We start from the raw sequence: 15,363 nt of genomic DNA on the forward strand, positions 1-15,363 counted from the left end.
TAATAATACATGAATCATTTCCTTGGATGAAAACCAAGGAAGATGGCATCAGAGAAATCCAGGGAAAACGCTTCTTCAACGAGGAGGTGGCCAAATGTGCCAAACGCCCAGAGACTGGGTAACTGAGGCTCAAGAACTGACCTTTGACTCTGGCAAGAGGTAGGTGATACGGACAAGAACCATTTCATGTAATGATGGGGACAAAGGACTGGTTGAAGCAAGAGAAATTGAGAACAAGAGGGATGAGAGGATCAAGAGAGGGTTTCTCTAAGAAGGGTCATAGGACACAGTGATGCACAGGTGATCATAATGAAGGTCCAATCATGCGGGAGAAACAGCTGACACAGGAGTAGCTACGGGAGCAACGTCCTGAGACACTCCGAGGAGGATAGAATCCACTGGAGGTGTGGAATGCAGTTTCCACTGTAATCAAAGGCGGTGGTGGGAGCAGGGACAGAATTGGGTGGTTCTTGTGTGACTGCATCCATTATTTCCCTCTGAAGTGTGTGGTGCCATCACCACCTGAAATGGAGGTTGCAAGGGTGGGAGATTAGAGTAGAATTAGTCATCTCAAGAGAAAGTAAAGCTTCTATGGTGTTGAGGTTTGTAGTTTTGATTTTGAAGTGAGTCCAATCACACAGGTATACTGGTTCTTGAGCACATGTTGGATCCAGTCAGGATTTGGGATTTTTCCAGGTGAGTACAATGGATACAGAAAAGGACAAAGGAGGGATCCAGGACTCCAAGCTGGGTAAGGGGAGTGAGGATGTAGCTGGTGGTGCTGCAAGGGGCTAAGGCTGATGGCTCAGGGGTCTCAGAGACTCGCTGGTGTGGGGTAATTCAGTACCTGAGCTGGAGGGATAGGAGGATCAGGAGGTGGGAAGGTTGAAGTGACCAGGGATGACAAGATCAGGTGTGCCCATTTGAAGCTGTGGCCGAGGTGTGGTTGGGAAGAAAGGTGTGGTTGAATCAAGGAGAGCCTCTGAAAACTCTTGGCTTCCCTTGTGGCTCAGCTGGTCAAGAATCCACCTGCAATGCAGGAGACCTGGGTTTGATCTCTGGGTTGGGAAGATCCCCTGGAGAAGGGAAAGGCTACCCACTCCACTATTCTAGCCTGGAGAATTCCATGGGATCGCAAAGAGTCAGACACGACTGAGCGACTTTCACATTCTGAAATCTCTTAGCTTCTCAGCCCCTCCCAACTCAGAGAGCAACCTCCTAGCAGGACGGGAAGGGATACATCTCTCTATTGTGCAAACAGAGGCTGAGACTTGAAGATGCTGGATGCTGAAGCTAAAATGTCAGAAGCCGGAGCTCTGACTCTGAGTGCTGGGCTGAGGGAGCATTCTTGGTGTCAGCCCTCCTCTTAGCCTCCGCAGCAGCCGAGCCCCTGGCTCCCCCTCCCAGATCCCACCTGCTCCCTGCCTCACAGCCTTTCCTACATTCCCCAGTCCTCTGGGGAATCTCTGAGGACAGAAGGGCAAGTCCACAGCCACAAGTAACACCTTCTCAGAGCTAACCAGGCTGCACCCATCACTGAAAAATGTTTGTGGCAGACTTTCATGTTTGTTTGCTCCCTCGCTCGTTCACTTAGTTAATCATTCATTCACACCAAGTGGTTCCACCTTTCAGTTATTTTTCATTAGGTTTGAGCTGCTAAACCAGCACAAGGGATGAATATTCAAATCACTGTGAAACTGCTCATCCCCCCAACCCACCAGCCAGACGTCCAGCATGTACTGAGTGCCCATCACAGTCCTGCACCGGTGTGACAAACAGGTATCTTATGTCCTCACATCTGACAAGTCCCATGTCCGTCACTCACCTATTCCCTGGGTCCCATACATGTGTGTGCTGTGTCAGAATCCTTTGAGCCTCTTCCTTATAGCAGGGTCAATAATACATGAATTGCCATCTATCAAAGTTCACATGATGTGTCTTTATTAACTTTTAAGGTCGCCTATATATTGCATTAAAGAGATCTTTTTAAAATTTGTGAAAGTCATGCTTGCTCCTTGTGGAAAATGTAAACAACGACAAAGTGTACAAAATAAAAAACCTCCCTTAAAATCGACTACTTCCATTCCTCTATCCCACAGTGCAGACCACTGTCAAAAGTGTGGCCAGAGTGGTTTAATTTTTATCCTTCAGTATCTTTTCTATACATTTGCAAAGGGGGAAATATATATATTAATTATATGGTGTAGTATATGTTTACAAGTTGAGGTCATAGACTATTGTTCTGCAAATTGCCTTTTCTCTGTAACAGTAAATGAAAGACATCTTGCCAGGTCGGTTCTTCAGACCCACTTCCTTCTTTTTAAAGGCTGCAGAGCATTCCCAGTATGGAGGGACCTGGTATATTGAACAGGCTCCTATCAGCCGACATTAAAGGTGTTTTCAATTATCCCCAGCTACAATGCTGATGGACATGTCTCTGAACTTTTATATGAGCATTTCTGAAGGATCATTCCTGGAAGTGGAATTGCTGGCTCAAGGGCATTTTAAATTTTAATGGTTACCAGGCATAGTGCCAGGCATAGTGCCAGACACACAGTAGGGTCTTTGTAAGTATCTGTGTAGTGAATGGCTACTGCTGGATTGCCCTCCAGGAAGAACACGCCATTTCCACTCCCACCAACAGCAGACAGGCACAGTACTGACAATTTCTGCTACTCAAGCCCAGCCAGGCTGGGCTTCAGGATAACCACTTTCCTCTAGGCCACTCTGCTGCTGCTGGGAAGGATTTAAAGCCCCTACGTCACCTTCAATGAAAGGCAGGCATCCTGATAGGGGATGACCTCCTCTTCCAGGTCTGCAAAGCCCATGGCTTAACACCCTCCCACTGGGGCGGGTGTTTACCACAGGGAGGGCAACCATGCGGGACGGGTGCTTTCCATGTTTACAAAAAGCACCTCCATATCTTCCTTCTGCTCCCCCGATCCACCCCTGAAACGGAAGGGAGACTTCCTGTGACTGGGCTCACTCTAGCACCAGCTCCAGAGCTATGCTGTCTCTAACTGCTCTTCTTCTTCTGAGTCCCTGCCTCCAGCAGGAACAGCCCCTATCCCTAGCATCTTTGAGGCTGACTATGCCATCTCCCTGCCCCTGGCCCTGGCCCTGTCACCTGACTAGGACCTGGGGCCCCAAGAAAGGCTATTATTGGGAGAGGCCTGCAGAAGGAATCCTTACCAGCACACCAGGGCCAGTTCTACCTCCAACCCCCTCAGGAACACTGGCCAGCACTGCTTCTGTGCCCTCTGCCAGGGAGCAGTGCCAAGGCAGGGTCCTGTGGAGGAGCTCAGACCTGCCCGAGCCCCCAAGATGCTGGCACAGGGGTGTCTCTCACACTGCATGTCCCATGCCAGTCCTCACAGGGATAATGATGCCCCTGTGGAGACTGTCTCCCAGGCTGCAGTGGTGACTGCCTCTCCTCTGAGGGGTTAAGCCTGCAGATGAGGCTGAGGTGGCGGTGCCCAGAACCCCACGGGACTGGAGGAGAAGGGCAGATCTCTCTCCTCTCCTCCCTCCCGAGATTCCAGGGTAGAGCAGATCAAGGTCTCCAAGACCCTGCCCCACAGATGGCCAGCCTCCCTTACTCACCTCCACGGTGCCCCATCCCCACCCCCATAACGACAGAGTCAGAACTGAGTTCTAAGTTTCCTAAGGGAAAGCAGGAGGACGGGATGAGGAAGCACACGGTGGTCACTCCCCATCTCTAGTCCCCGTCCGGACTCTTTGGCACCCAAAGACCTCAAGGAACCAGAGGTCAAAGCATCTGCCGAGCTCCTCTCCTGGTGGGTGACCTACTGATGTGCTATTCTTCCAGGCTCATCAATGGTGGGATTTTTCAGGCACAGTGACCTCCAATTGCACCCCACCCCCTACACACACACACACACACCCATGTACGCCAGCAGTGCCTGAGCTTACCTCCCCACAGTCAGAGGCAGATTCTCAGCAACAATCAACTGAAATTTAGTGAGAACATGTGTTGGGGGTGCGGGGAGGACAATGGGGTCTTCTCTACTCAGGTAGAATGGGAGAGAGGTGAAGCAGCCCCATCTGGCAGGGTGCATTGGTGCCCTCCCAAACCTCTCAGAGCTGGACATCCAGGCCACACTGGCACCCCAGGGTGCAAGCCTCCTCCACTGCTCAGAGGAGTCCATTCCACTGCTGGCACCTCCAACTGTTCACATTTTCCTCCTGGCAGCCTCTAACTTACAATGCGAGGTGAGGGGTAGACATGTCACTCCAGACCAGCCCTTGAGACAAGAGAAGCAGCTGACATGGAACAAGGGTAGAAGAGCAATAAATTAAAGCCAAGAACTGCCAGAGGTGTGGCAGGATGGGCGAGGGTGCTCCAGGGCTCCTGAGAGTCTCTGGTTTGACCCAGGAAGCACTGGGGAGGTGGCTGATGACAGGGTTCCAGGCTGGAGGAGGATCAGAAGGTGGAGTTGTCGATGCCTCTGCAAAACCCGGCATATTCTTCAGGCCTGAAGCTGTAGGGAGGGGGTGGCTCCAAGGGAGGCAGACCCAGGACAGGCTTCAGAATAATCTGCAGGGAAAGGAGGGGACACAGTGACTTCTTAGGGCGGGCCACTGGTCATCGCCACCCATGTGCTGGTGGAGGCATGTTTATCAGAGAGAGGAGTGACCCCCCAATGGTGGCAGAGCCCACCCCAGGGCCCAGACACATGGCGTAAGGACACTCTTCACTGCCCCAGTGAAGAGTGATCTAAAAATCAGAAAAGGGAGGTATAGACAGCTGAGGGACAGAGCAGGGGTTGGGATGGATACCCACCTCACTGTAGGGGGGCGGGGGCTCAGAAATGGGTGCTGTGACCCTCTCTACAGGCGCAATGGGGGGCTGTTCCGGGAGGGCTGTTGGGGCCTCCTGCTCTGACTTTCTGCAGTTGAGATACAAGTGCTTAGTCACGCCATAGATGCACAGGAGGAGTATGATGATCAGGAAGATGATGACAGAAGTCCTGGGGTAACGAACCACCACCATCAGGCCGAGTTTCCAGTCACCACACCGCCCTCCCTCCTTTGACCTAGCCCCACCCTTCACAGCAGGAAGTCCAGTCTAGTCCTGTGTGGGCCAGACCCATCGGAGGACTGTGCCCAGAGCAACTGGCTCAGGGCTCACCTTAAGGGGTGGGAGAAGAAGTCATACTGCTCCAGCTGGTACTCTTGGCAACAGTCGCTCCCACAGCATTTGAATCCCTTAGGGCAGGTTCTGGGAGTGGGGTGGGATAGAGGCTCTTGGTATCAAGGTGGGGGTGGGGGAGGAGGGCAGAAGGATCCTAGCTTCCCTAAAACCCACCATGTGCTCAGGGCACAAGCCACACCTTTGGCAGAGCAGGGTTACAGGTTCCTCTGGGCTTAGTGGGAGGAATCTGGGGCTGGGATCGGGACCTGGGTTTCAGGTTCAGCTCACTACTGGCCTTGTGCACTCCTGCCAAGGTACATTCCTTACTGGGCCCCACTTTCCTCATCTATAAAATGGGTGTAATGAATGTCCTGTTGACCCTACTGGACAGGCGTGGGATTGAGAGTTGCAGTGGTTACAGCATCACTCTAAAGAGGTGCAGGGGGCGAGGGACAGTGGGGAGGGTCCAGGAGCGAACTCTAAAAGTGAATGGCGGGATGATGGACCCCACAGAACAGGAGGCAAGAGAGACTCAGTGTTCCTGAAACATCCAGGGCTGACTCGGTAGAAACACTTTGCCACCCAGAGAGCACCCCCCCTCAGCCCCTCCTCATTATGGGGAGTGACCCCCAAGTGTGAAACTGCCCATGGGTTGGTTGGTGGAAGGAGTGAGGGGGTAACAGAGTGGACTCCCCCTCTCTGGGTGGGGGGGGGATGGTTTCTGGCTAGAAGGGGAGTGGGTGAGGATGATGAAGGCAGGCAGGGCAGGATTTGGGGTGTCTTCTCCCAACAATGGAAGTTACAGCCCAAACCCCAGACTTACAAGAGACCACATGTGGCTGCAGCCTGTGGAAGAGAAGAGGCAAAGGTTTGGGTCATAAATTGGGGGCCAGGGTTCCTACCCAGATGCCACCCAGATACCTCACAGCCCCGAGGATCAGCATTTTCCCTCAAGCCTGCTTTCCACCTCACTCCACATGTCCCCTGGGTCAACGGTTGCAGCCTTAGCTGCCCGCCTGGTGGCCCCAGCTCCCCGTCCTCTTCTCGTCACACCTCCTACCACATTTGCTCACCCCTAGGTCTGTAAGCTCACACCACTAACCCACCCTTCCAACCCACAGCCATCACAGCCCCCCACCGAAGTCACTCCCGACACCTTGGCAAGTTCCTATCCCACAAATCCGATCACCAGAAACCTTGCAGGAAGCTCCCCTCAGTGCCTCCCTGGGTCCCAGACACCATGACCAACCCACCACCCACTGGGAGCTCCCCGGCTACAGGGGCAGGCCCTTGTCCCTGAGCCTTCAGGGCCCACTGAACTCCCAGTCATCCTTCAGACCCAGGCTGGGCTTTCCTGGCTCTGAGAAATGCTGGACCCTCCTCTCCAGAAACAGCTCCCCCCTCCCTCCCTCTTCTGCACTAGTTCTGTGCCACGTGGAGGCTATCATTATAGAATTTCACCTGATTAACATAAAAATATGTGTATAAGCCCTGCTTGGAGTGCTCTCTCCCCAGGAATCTGAGAGGCTGGCTCCAGCACCTTCTCTGACCATCTTCCTTAAAATTACATCTACTCTCACAAAGCACTTCTTTTCCCCTGACTGTGCTTACTTTCTCTGCATAGCTCCTGTCAACATCTAACACACTACGCATTTCATTTTATCTTGCTAGTTGTTTGTCTCCTCAGTAGAAAACTCCACCAGGGAAGGGATTTTTGTCTGCTGAAAACCAATACTCAGGATTTTGGCAGAATGAATGAAAGAACATTCACTGACAACCTGGTTTCATTTCATCCTGGTTGCTCCCAGGCAGTGAGGGGAGGAAGGGAAGCAGGCGGAGGAACACAGCTAAAGGGGGGTCATCTGTCACCCCACCTCAGCCTCCAGGGGGATAAAAAACCACAGCTCAAGAATAAGAAGCCGTGCTCGCTTCGGCAGCACATATACTAAAATTGGAACGATACAGAGAAGATTAGCATGGCCCCTGCGCAAGGATGACACGCAAATTCGTGAAGCGTTCCATATTTTACATTTCTCCAAAGAAAACATACAGATGGCTAACAAACACATGAAAAGATGCTCAACATCACTCATTATCAGAGAAATGCAAATCAAAACCACTATGAGGTACCATTTCACACCAGTCAGAATGGCTGCAATCCAAAAGTCTACAAATAATAAATGCTGGAGAGGGTGTGGAGAAAAGGGAACCCTCTTACACTGTTGGTGGGAATGCAACCTAGTACAGCCACTATGGAGAACAGTGTGGAGATTCCTTAAAAAACTGGAAATAGAACTGCCTTATGATCCAGCAATCCCACTGCTAGGCATACACACTGAGGAAACCAGAAGGGAAAGAGACACGTGTACCCCAATGTTCATCGCAGCACTGTTTATAATAGCCAGGACGTGGAAGCAACCTAGATGCCCATCAGCAGATGAATGGATAAGAAAGCTGTGGTACATATACACAATGGAGTATTACTCAGCCATTAAAAAGAATACATTTGAATCAGTTCTAATGAGGTGGATGAAACTGGAGCCTATTATACAGAGTGAAGTAAGCCAGAAGGAAAAACATAAATACAGTATACTAACGCATATATATGGAATTTAGAAAGATGGTAACAATAACTCTGTATACGAGACAGCAAAAGAGACACTGATGTATAGAACAGTCTTATGGACTCTGTGGGAGAGGGAGAGGGTGGGAAGATTTGGGAGAATGGCATTGAAACATGTAAAATATCATGTAGGAAACGAGTTGCCAGTCCAGGTTCGATGCACGATGCTGGATGCTTGGGGCTGGTGCACTGGACGGCCCAGAGGGATGGTATGGGGAGGGAGGAGGGAGGAGGGTTCGGGATGGGGAACACATGTATACCTGTGGCGGATTCATTTTGATGTTTGGCAAAGCTAATACAATTATGTAAAGTTTAAAAATAAAATAAAATTAGAAAAAAAAAAAAGAATAAGAAGCCAACTTTTTTTCATGAGACCACCATATCTCTTTCTTTGGGAGTCGGGGGAGGGTCACACAGCATATAGGGATCTTAGTTCCCTGACGGGGGATTGAACCTGTGCCCCCTGCAGTGGAAGTGGGAAGTCTTAACTACTGGACCGCCAGGGAAGTCCCAAGACCATGATATCTTTATATCTTGAAATAACAGTTCACTTGCTAATGACAACAATAAAGCTCGTAATACCAATGACAGCCGATAACGGTTGGGCTGACCCCCCTTTTCTGTGCTCAGTTCCCTGTACACACCTCCTTCTCTCAAGCCTTGGCCAGTAGGGTCAGGAGCAGGAATGAACCCCTGCAGGTTGGCCCAGAGAGGGTGAGGTGACTGCAGAGTTGGGGACAGCCCAAGGGGTCCAGGCACTCAGCATATCCACGTCCCCTCATCCCAGCTCCTGTGCCTCCCTCTCTCCTGGCCCCCAACTGAGAAAAAGACAGCAGATTTAACGAATTAATCTTGAGCTCCTGTTTGGACGAGCAGGGGATCCTCTCCCAGATTATCTCCCCTTCACCCACTTCTTAAACAGGGGGTGATCTTGACTGAGGTGGTATCAACATTGGGGCGATTCTGGGCAACTTCAACTTAACTTACACGTGGACTGAGGGTATTAACAGCCTGCCCCATGGAGTTGTTGGGAGAAATCAACAAAAGGATGCACAGCCCAGTGTTGGCACAAACCCATTGCAGGTGATGGAGAAGAAGTAACAGGGCTTTTGGGGTGAAGCCGCTCAGCACAGTTAGCGAATGTTGTGGGGAACTGGCTTGGCCCTTCCCTCAGACTCTTATAGAGGTTAAAAATCCATATTCTAGAGCCATGTCAGTTTCCAGGATAATCTCCCATCCCAGAACCAGATAGACTGCCCTTCCCCCAGGCTGGGGGGAGAGAGGACTGTGAGGATGTTGACACCCTGCCTTACCCTTGGAAATCAGATTTCCAGATCATCCCAGCCTTGGGTCAGGCAGCCAGATCAAATCCTATCACCCGCTAGAATCCTACCCCTACTCCAAAAACAGAAGAGGGAGCCTCCTTTTCTCCAGGCCACAAGCACAGATACACAGTCCCAGAGAGGGCCAGGACTTCCCCCAAGGTCACCCAGCACTGCAAGAACGGAGCTGGGGAGACAAGCTGGCGAGGCGTCCAGATCTCAGTCCAGACCTCAGGTCCCGGCTTTCTGACGCTGAGGGAAGGAGCAAGAAGGGCGACTCAAGGCTAATTGGGGGTCAAAGACCCCAGTCTCCGAGAGGCGCTAGATGTCAGCGGCGTGCGGGAATAGGTCCTACGACCCAGTACCCCACTAGGTGAAGGAACCCAGACCTTCTCAGGACCTCCCTCCGCGTCTTCTACCTATTACCTCCCCGGCGAAAAAGAGAAAGGAGTTGCTAACTGCCTGTGATCACGAGGAGATCCTGACGATGGAAGGTGGTGATTGGAAGTCAGAAGCAAGTCCCTGACCCACAAGAATAGGGGCCTGAAAGTTCCACAGTTTTACCTCCCAAGCGCTCACCTGTTGGAGGCCGGCCAGCAGGCCGAACAGCAAGAGGCTGGCGACCCAGGTATCAGACATTCTTGCCTGGGGGCCACTGAGCTTCCGAGTGTAGGGGAAGGAGGAGAGAGGCGGGTCCGCGACTTCTCCCACGACTCTCCACCTATAGGGCCCTACCTCGGGATGGGGGCGGAGCTGACGCACCCGGGAAGAGCCCAACCTGGGAAAAGGAGGGGGAGGAGGAGGAGGAAGAAGTCTGGATTGGGAAATGGGAGTTAGAAAAGATTATCTGATTTTAAATATATATATATTTAAAATATTTTAAATATATATAATAAATATATCACTCAGTCGTGTCCGACTCTTTGCGACCCCGTGGATTGTGGCCTATCAGGCTCTTCCGTCCATGGGATTTTCCAGGCAAGAGTGCTGGAGTGGACTGCCATTTCCTTCTCCAGGGGATCTTCCCAACCCAGGAATCGAACTCGGGTCTCCCTTATTGCGGGCAGACGCTTTACCGTCTGAGCCACCAGGGAAGCCCTTTATTTATATGTATATATATATATACACATACACACACATATATATACACATACACACACACACACACACACACACACATATATATATATATAGTGGTGTCAGTTCAAGACTGCTGAGCTACCCTTTCCCAACCCCTAACTGCTCCACCCTCTAAGTGGTCCCAAGCTTGAGATGGAGAGGGGCTGCGGGCCGAGCAAGCTGGACCACTGGAAGTCCCTTCCCACGTGGACTTCTGAGGGGCAGAGGGAGAGCGGAAGCGAAGGCCTTGGAGTGGATTGAGGGGATTGTAACGGAGGGAGGTGCCACTTTTTGTTTTGTTTTGTTTTGCGGAGAAGAGAGGGAGGGGCGGCCTGCTTGATTTCTGGGGAAGGAGAACCAAGAGTAGAGCACTGGTACAGTCCTGCCCCGCCCCCACCCCCCTGGAAATCCAGGGAGGAGGCGTTTGTACATTTCCTCCATTTGACTACAGGGGAAATTGAGGCCCCAGGATTCTTAGACTAGTTCCTGAGTCCGCAGAGCTGAGTCCGCAGAGCCAGGCGAGCCGGGGCGCGGGCGAGCAGGCCCACCCACATTCCTAGAAAGACCCCCCCCCCGCCGCCCGCCCGAGGCCGCGCTCCTGGCCTGCAGGGGCTGGATTCCGACCAGCCGGCGCGCCCAGCCCTGAGGCGCATTGTGCTTTCCGGATCCGGCCGGCAGGTGGCAGCATCGCTCAACGCGGGATTTCCCCCGGAGCCAGGCGGAGCAGGGCGGGGACCTGGGTTGGGTCTCCCCGAACTCTCTCCCCGGGGGACCAGGCTGGAGGGTGGGGTGGGAGACCGTCTCGGTGGGCGATCAGCAGAAGGGAGAGCCAGACTCCCAAATACAGATGAGACGTAAGGAAACCTTGCGGGAGTTGGAGAGATGGAGGCCGGACACTTGGGGTAGGGGCGAAATGGAGATGGTCGTTGGGGTGCTGTTCCTAGACCTGGGGAAACGGGGAGGGATCCTGGAGAGGATCAGTTCTTAGGTGCTTAGAAGTTCCTGCTGTGTCTCAAGTCTGACTTCGCCCCTGAAAACTAGCCCCAACCTAGTAGGAAAGGACAGCCATCCTCCTTTGGCTTTTTCTTTCTTCTCTGCATGCTTTCTCCTTACCTCTGTTTCTCATCCCTCCCAGTCCGGTCATCTGTCTTCTGTTTAACCCCTCCTTGCTTTGCCGTGTTTCTCCCTGTCTCTGTCTCCATGCAGTTTCTCTCCATTCCTACGTGTTCCCTGTTTTCCCATCTCTGTTTCTCCTCTTTGTTAATCTCTGTCTGTCTTCGTGGAGGAGTCTGTTTTTCTGTCTGTTTCCATTTCCCTTATCTCTTGTTTGCTCCCGTGTCTGTGTCTCACTGACTCTCCTGATCTCTCTTGGTGTATCTCTCTCTCCTTGGTTTCTTTCTCTGTCTCTGTTTCTCATTATCTGTTGGCCCCTAAGGACAGAATCTTCCAGTCTCTGATCCAAGCGGAATTGGGATCTGGCCCCAGAGAATGCCTTCTCTATTTGCAGTTCCTGTTGACTGATCTTGGAGAAGGGAATGGAGAGTGGGGGCATGGAGCAGCATGTCTTTCCTCCTCCCTAGCCCACTCCTCTGCCAAAGGAGACATAGTGCAGAGGGTTCTGGAGCTTTCTCCCCCCAGCACCCATGCTGCTGCTTCCTTAGTGAGTTGTTGCTGACTTGGGCTTCCAGGGCCCTGTTGCTCCAACACCCAAGACCTGAGGTATCTGCCCGGAACCTTCTGCCCCTCTGCCCAGGCCTGGAGCCTGACAGAGGTGTAGCCTTTCAGGTAGAGGAAGATGGATGAGCTTAGGGAGAAGGGTATCCTAGGGAGTGGAATGAGGATGCTAAAAAGGGCATGCAGGAGCTTCAGGGGTAGACATACGAGGCTGAAAAGGTGAAGGGACCAGGCAGGTTGGCACCCTGAGGAGAAGCAGGAGGAGGGCAGGATGATGGCATTGCTTCCCTCTGGCGTCCACTGACACAGATGTAGGATTGCCAGACAAAATACAGGATGCCAGTTAAATGTGAATTCCAGATAAACAGTGAATAACATTTTAGTATAAATAAATATGTCCCATACAATATTTGGGACATACTTAAACTGAAATTTAGTTGTTATCTGAAATTCTAATTTAACTGAGTGTCCTGTATTTTTATTTCTTAAATCCAGCAACCTTACCCACATCCCTGATATGTTGTAGGAGAATATCTACTCTGCTCCCTGCCCCGTGTCTCCCCAGTGGGAAAGTGAGGCTCCTGGGCAGAGTCTAGAGGGCCTCTGGAATCTGTTTCTGGATCCCCAGTGTTTTTTCATGACATCAGACTTCCTTTCTATGCTCCTTCCGGCAGATGGGGATGGGCTGAGCAGCCTGGAGGTGGGCGGTCCCAGCTCAGGCCAAGAACACCAGGCCCTGTTGTCAGCATGCATCATGGCTCCAAGGGCCCCAGCATTCCTGGTGGGTGAGGTCGGTTGGGGGTGGAAGCACAGTGGGGCCCCAAACTGAGCAGACAGGGGCCTGGTCTTGTCTAGGGGCAGGAGGGTTGTGGACAATGACAACACCTTCTGTTCAACACTCTGGCAGTGGGTGGGCAGTGCACGTATGTGTGTGCGTGTGTGCTCAGATATACAGGGACATGAGGGCAGGGGAGGCCCAGAAGCCTCACGCAGACAGTGGGTCCTTCTAGAGTCCATGCCAGTTTCCATCTGGGGTTTCCCGAGAGCAGCACAGTTGCAGCGTCTTACTACTGGCTCGAGCCTCCCTGGCCCATTTGCTAAAGAAGGAGCTGATTGTGCACCCAACAAGGGCCCAGCTTGAAGGGCCTCAGAGGTCAGCTGGGCCACCCGCTCTCTTCTCAGAGAAGGCAGCTGAAGACCGGAGGGGTGGAAAGGCCAAGTCACAGGGGACACTGGGGCTGAGTCAGGACCCAACTACGCAGGCCCTAAGACCCCACACCCAGTGGTGCCTCCGGGGTGGCACACATGTCAGGCCTGGGGAGCCTCTGCTAAGGCTGGAGGAACTCACTGGGAGCTGCAGTGGGAGGCCTCGTGCAGCCTGGCTCAGCCAGGCCCCAGGCAGGCCCTGGGTAAGAGGCAAGAGCCAGACTGAGTTCCGTTCCTCTCACCTCCCTCCCCACCATGCTGTGGTGGACACTGATCCCCATAAATGACATGGCCTTGGGCAGGGATCTTTCTTTCAGAAATACCCAGAATGTTCTGCCCTAACCCAGCTCTTAGAAGAAAAGTTATGACCAACCTAGACAGCATATTAAAAAGCAGGGACTTTGCCAACAAAGGTCCGTCTAGTCAAAGCTATGGTTTTTCCAGTAGTCATGTGTGGATGTGAGAATTGGACTATGAAGAAAGCCGAGCGCCAAAGAATTGATGCTTTTGAACTGTGGTGTTGGAGAAGACTCTTGAGAGTCCCTTGGACTGCAAGGAGATCCAACCAGTCCATCCTAAAGGAAATCAGTCCTGAATATTCATTGGAAGGACTGATGCTGAAGCTGAAACTCCAATACTTTGGCCACCTGATGCGAAGAACTGACTCATTGGAAAAGACCCTGATGCTGTGAAAAATCGAAGGCGGGATGAGAAGGGGATGACAGAGGATGAGATGGTGGGATGGCATCACTGACTCAATGGACATGAGTTTGAGTAAGCTCCGAGAGTTGGTGATGGACAGGGAGGCCTGGTGTGCTGCAGTCCATGGGGTCACAAAGAATCGGACACAACTGAGCGACTGAACTGAACAGAACTGAACCCAGCTCTGCCTGTAGGGACAGTATTACGTTGTGTTAATAAGTGTGCCACTTGTTAGTGTGTGCTGTGTGACTTCAGTCAAGAAACCAAACCTCTGTGCCTTTCTACACTTATCTGTGAAGGGGGTGTGGGGGCGGATAACAGTACCTCCTTTGTCACACAGGGTCACTGTGAAGATGAAATCAGCCACTCAGTGTCTGGCATACAGTAATGGTAAATAAATATTACCTTGATAGGGAATTCCCTGGTGGTCCAGCGGCTACAAGTCTGCACTCCCAATACAGCGGGCCTGGGTTCGATTCCTGGTTGGGGAACTAGATCCCACGTGCCACAACTAAGACCCTATGCAGCCAAATAAATAAAAATAAATATTTTTAAAAATTTTCCTTAATAACAATATGCTACAATAGCTAAGACATGGAAGTAATCTAAGTGTCTATCGATAGATGAATGGATAAGAAGAGGTGGTATTATCAGCTATGAATGAATGAATGAATGAATGAAATAATGAAAGAATGAAAGAATGCCATTTGTAGCATAATAGATGGACCTAGAGATTATTATACTAAGTCAGACAGAGAAGGATAGATTATATGTGAACTCTAAAAAATGATACAAATGAACTTATTTACAAAACAGAAATAGACTCACAGACAGAAAACAACTTTATGGTTACCAAAGGGATAGTACAGGTTGGGGGCAGGGGAGAGACATAAACAGGAGCCTGGGATACAGGCTACTATGTATAAACTAGGCAAACAAGAACCTACTGTATAGCACAGGGAGCTATACTCAGTATCTTGTAATAACCTGTGATGGAAAAGAATCTGAAAAAGAATATATATGCATCACTTTGCTGTGCACTTGGAACTAACATAGCTTGTAAATTAGCTATCAGTCAGTCAGTATGTTAGTTGCTCAGTCGTGTCAGACTCTTTGTGACCCCATGGACTGTAGCCTGCCAGGCTTCTCCGTCCACGGAATTCTCCAGGCTAGAATACTGGAGTGGGTAGCCATTACTTCTGCAGGGGATCTTCCTGATGCTGGGATCTAACCAGGGTCTCCTGCATCGCAGGCAGATTCTTTGCTATCTGAGCCACCAGGGAAGCCCTGTAAATTAGCTATCGGTTCAGTTCAGTTCAGTCGCTCAGTTGTGTTAGACTCCTTGTGACCCCATGAACCGCAGCACGCCGGGTCTCCTTGTCCATCACCAACTCCCGGAGTTCACTCAGACTCACGTCCATCGAGTACTTCAATTTAAAAAACACACAAAATAATAATAAGCAATAAATGTTTCTTTCCTGGTAAAGGGGCCCAGAGCTTTTTGTCTCCGTTTCCTACGCAGACAGAATGAGGTGCTAAGAGATCGAGGGTATTGTTTCCCT

General features: G+C 51.3%; 1 protein-coding gene and 1 non-coding gene across 3 annotated transcripts; one reads left to right on the forward strand and one right to left on the reverse strand.

The window, feature by feature from the left end:
• Positions 1-1,918: 1,918 nt before the first annotated feature.
• Positions 1,919-13,486, reverse strand: TMEM92 (transmembrane protein 92). Of its 2 annotated transcripts, none has more exons than XM_027518942.1 (6): positions 11,333-13,486; positions 9,680-9,878; positions 5,979-6,001; positions 5,153-5,242; positions 4,805-4,910; positions 1,919-4,558 (listed from the first exon to the last, which is right to left on the reverse strand). In XM_027518942.1, exons 1-6 carry the CDS (start codon positions 11,434-11,436, stop codon positions 4,445-4,447), a joined length of 636 nt encoding a protein of 211 aa, XP_027374743.1. In that variant the 5' UTR covers positions 11,437-13,486; the 3' UTR covers positions 1,919-4,444. The 2 variants fall into 2 exon arrangements, with proteins under 2 accessions (XP_027374743.1, XP_027374742.1); XM_027518941.1 differs by having other exon boundaries at positions 4,805-4,991; positions 11,333-12,271.
• Positions 7,077-7,183, forward strand: LOC113878717. The gene has a single exon (XR_003507132.1). It is a non-coding gene; the product is annotated as a U6 spliceosomal RNA (small nuclear RNA).
• Positions 13,487-15,363: the final 1,877 nt, after the last annotated feature.

The sequence above is a fragment of the Bos indicus x Bos taurus genome, chromosome 19 (genome assembly GCF_003369695.1).
Source record: "Bos indicus x Bos taurus breed Angus x Brahman F1 hybrid chromosome 19, Bos_hybrid_MaternalHap_v2.0, whole genome shotgun sequence".
NCBI classification, from domain to species: Eukaryota; Metazoa; Chordata; class Mammalia; order Artiodactyla; family Bovidae; genus Bos; species Bos indicus x Bos taurus.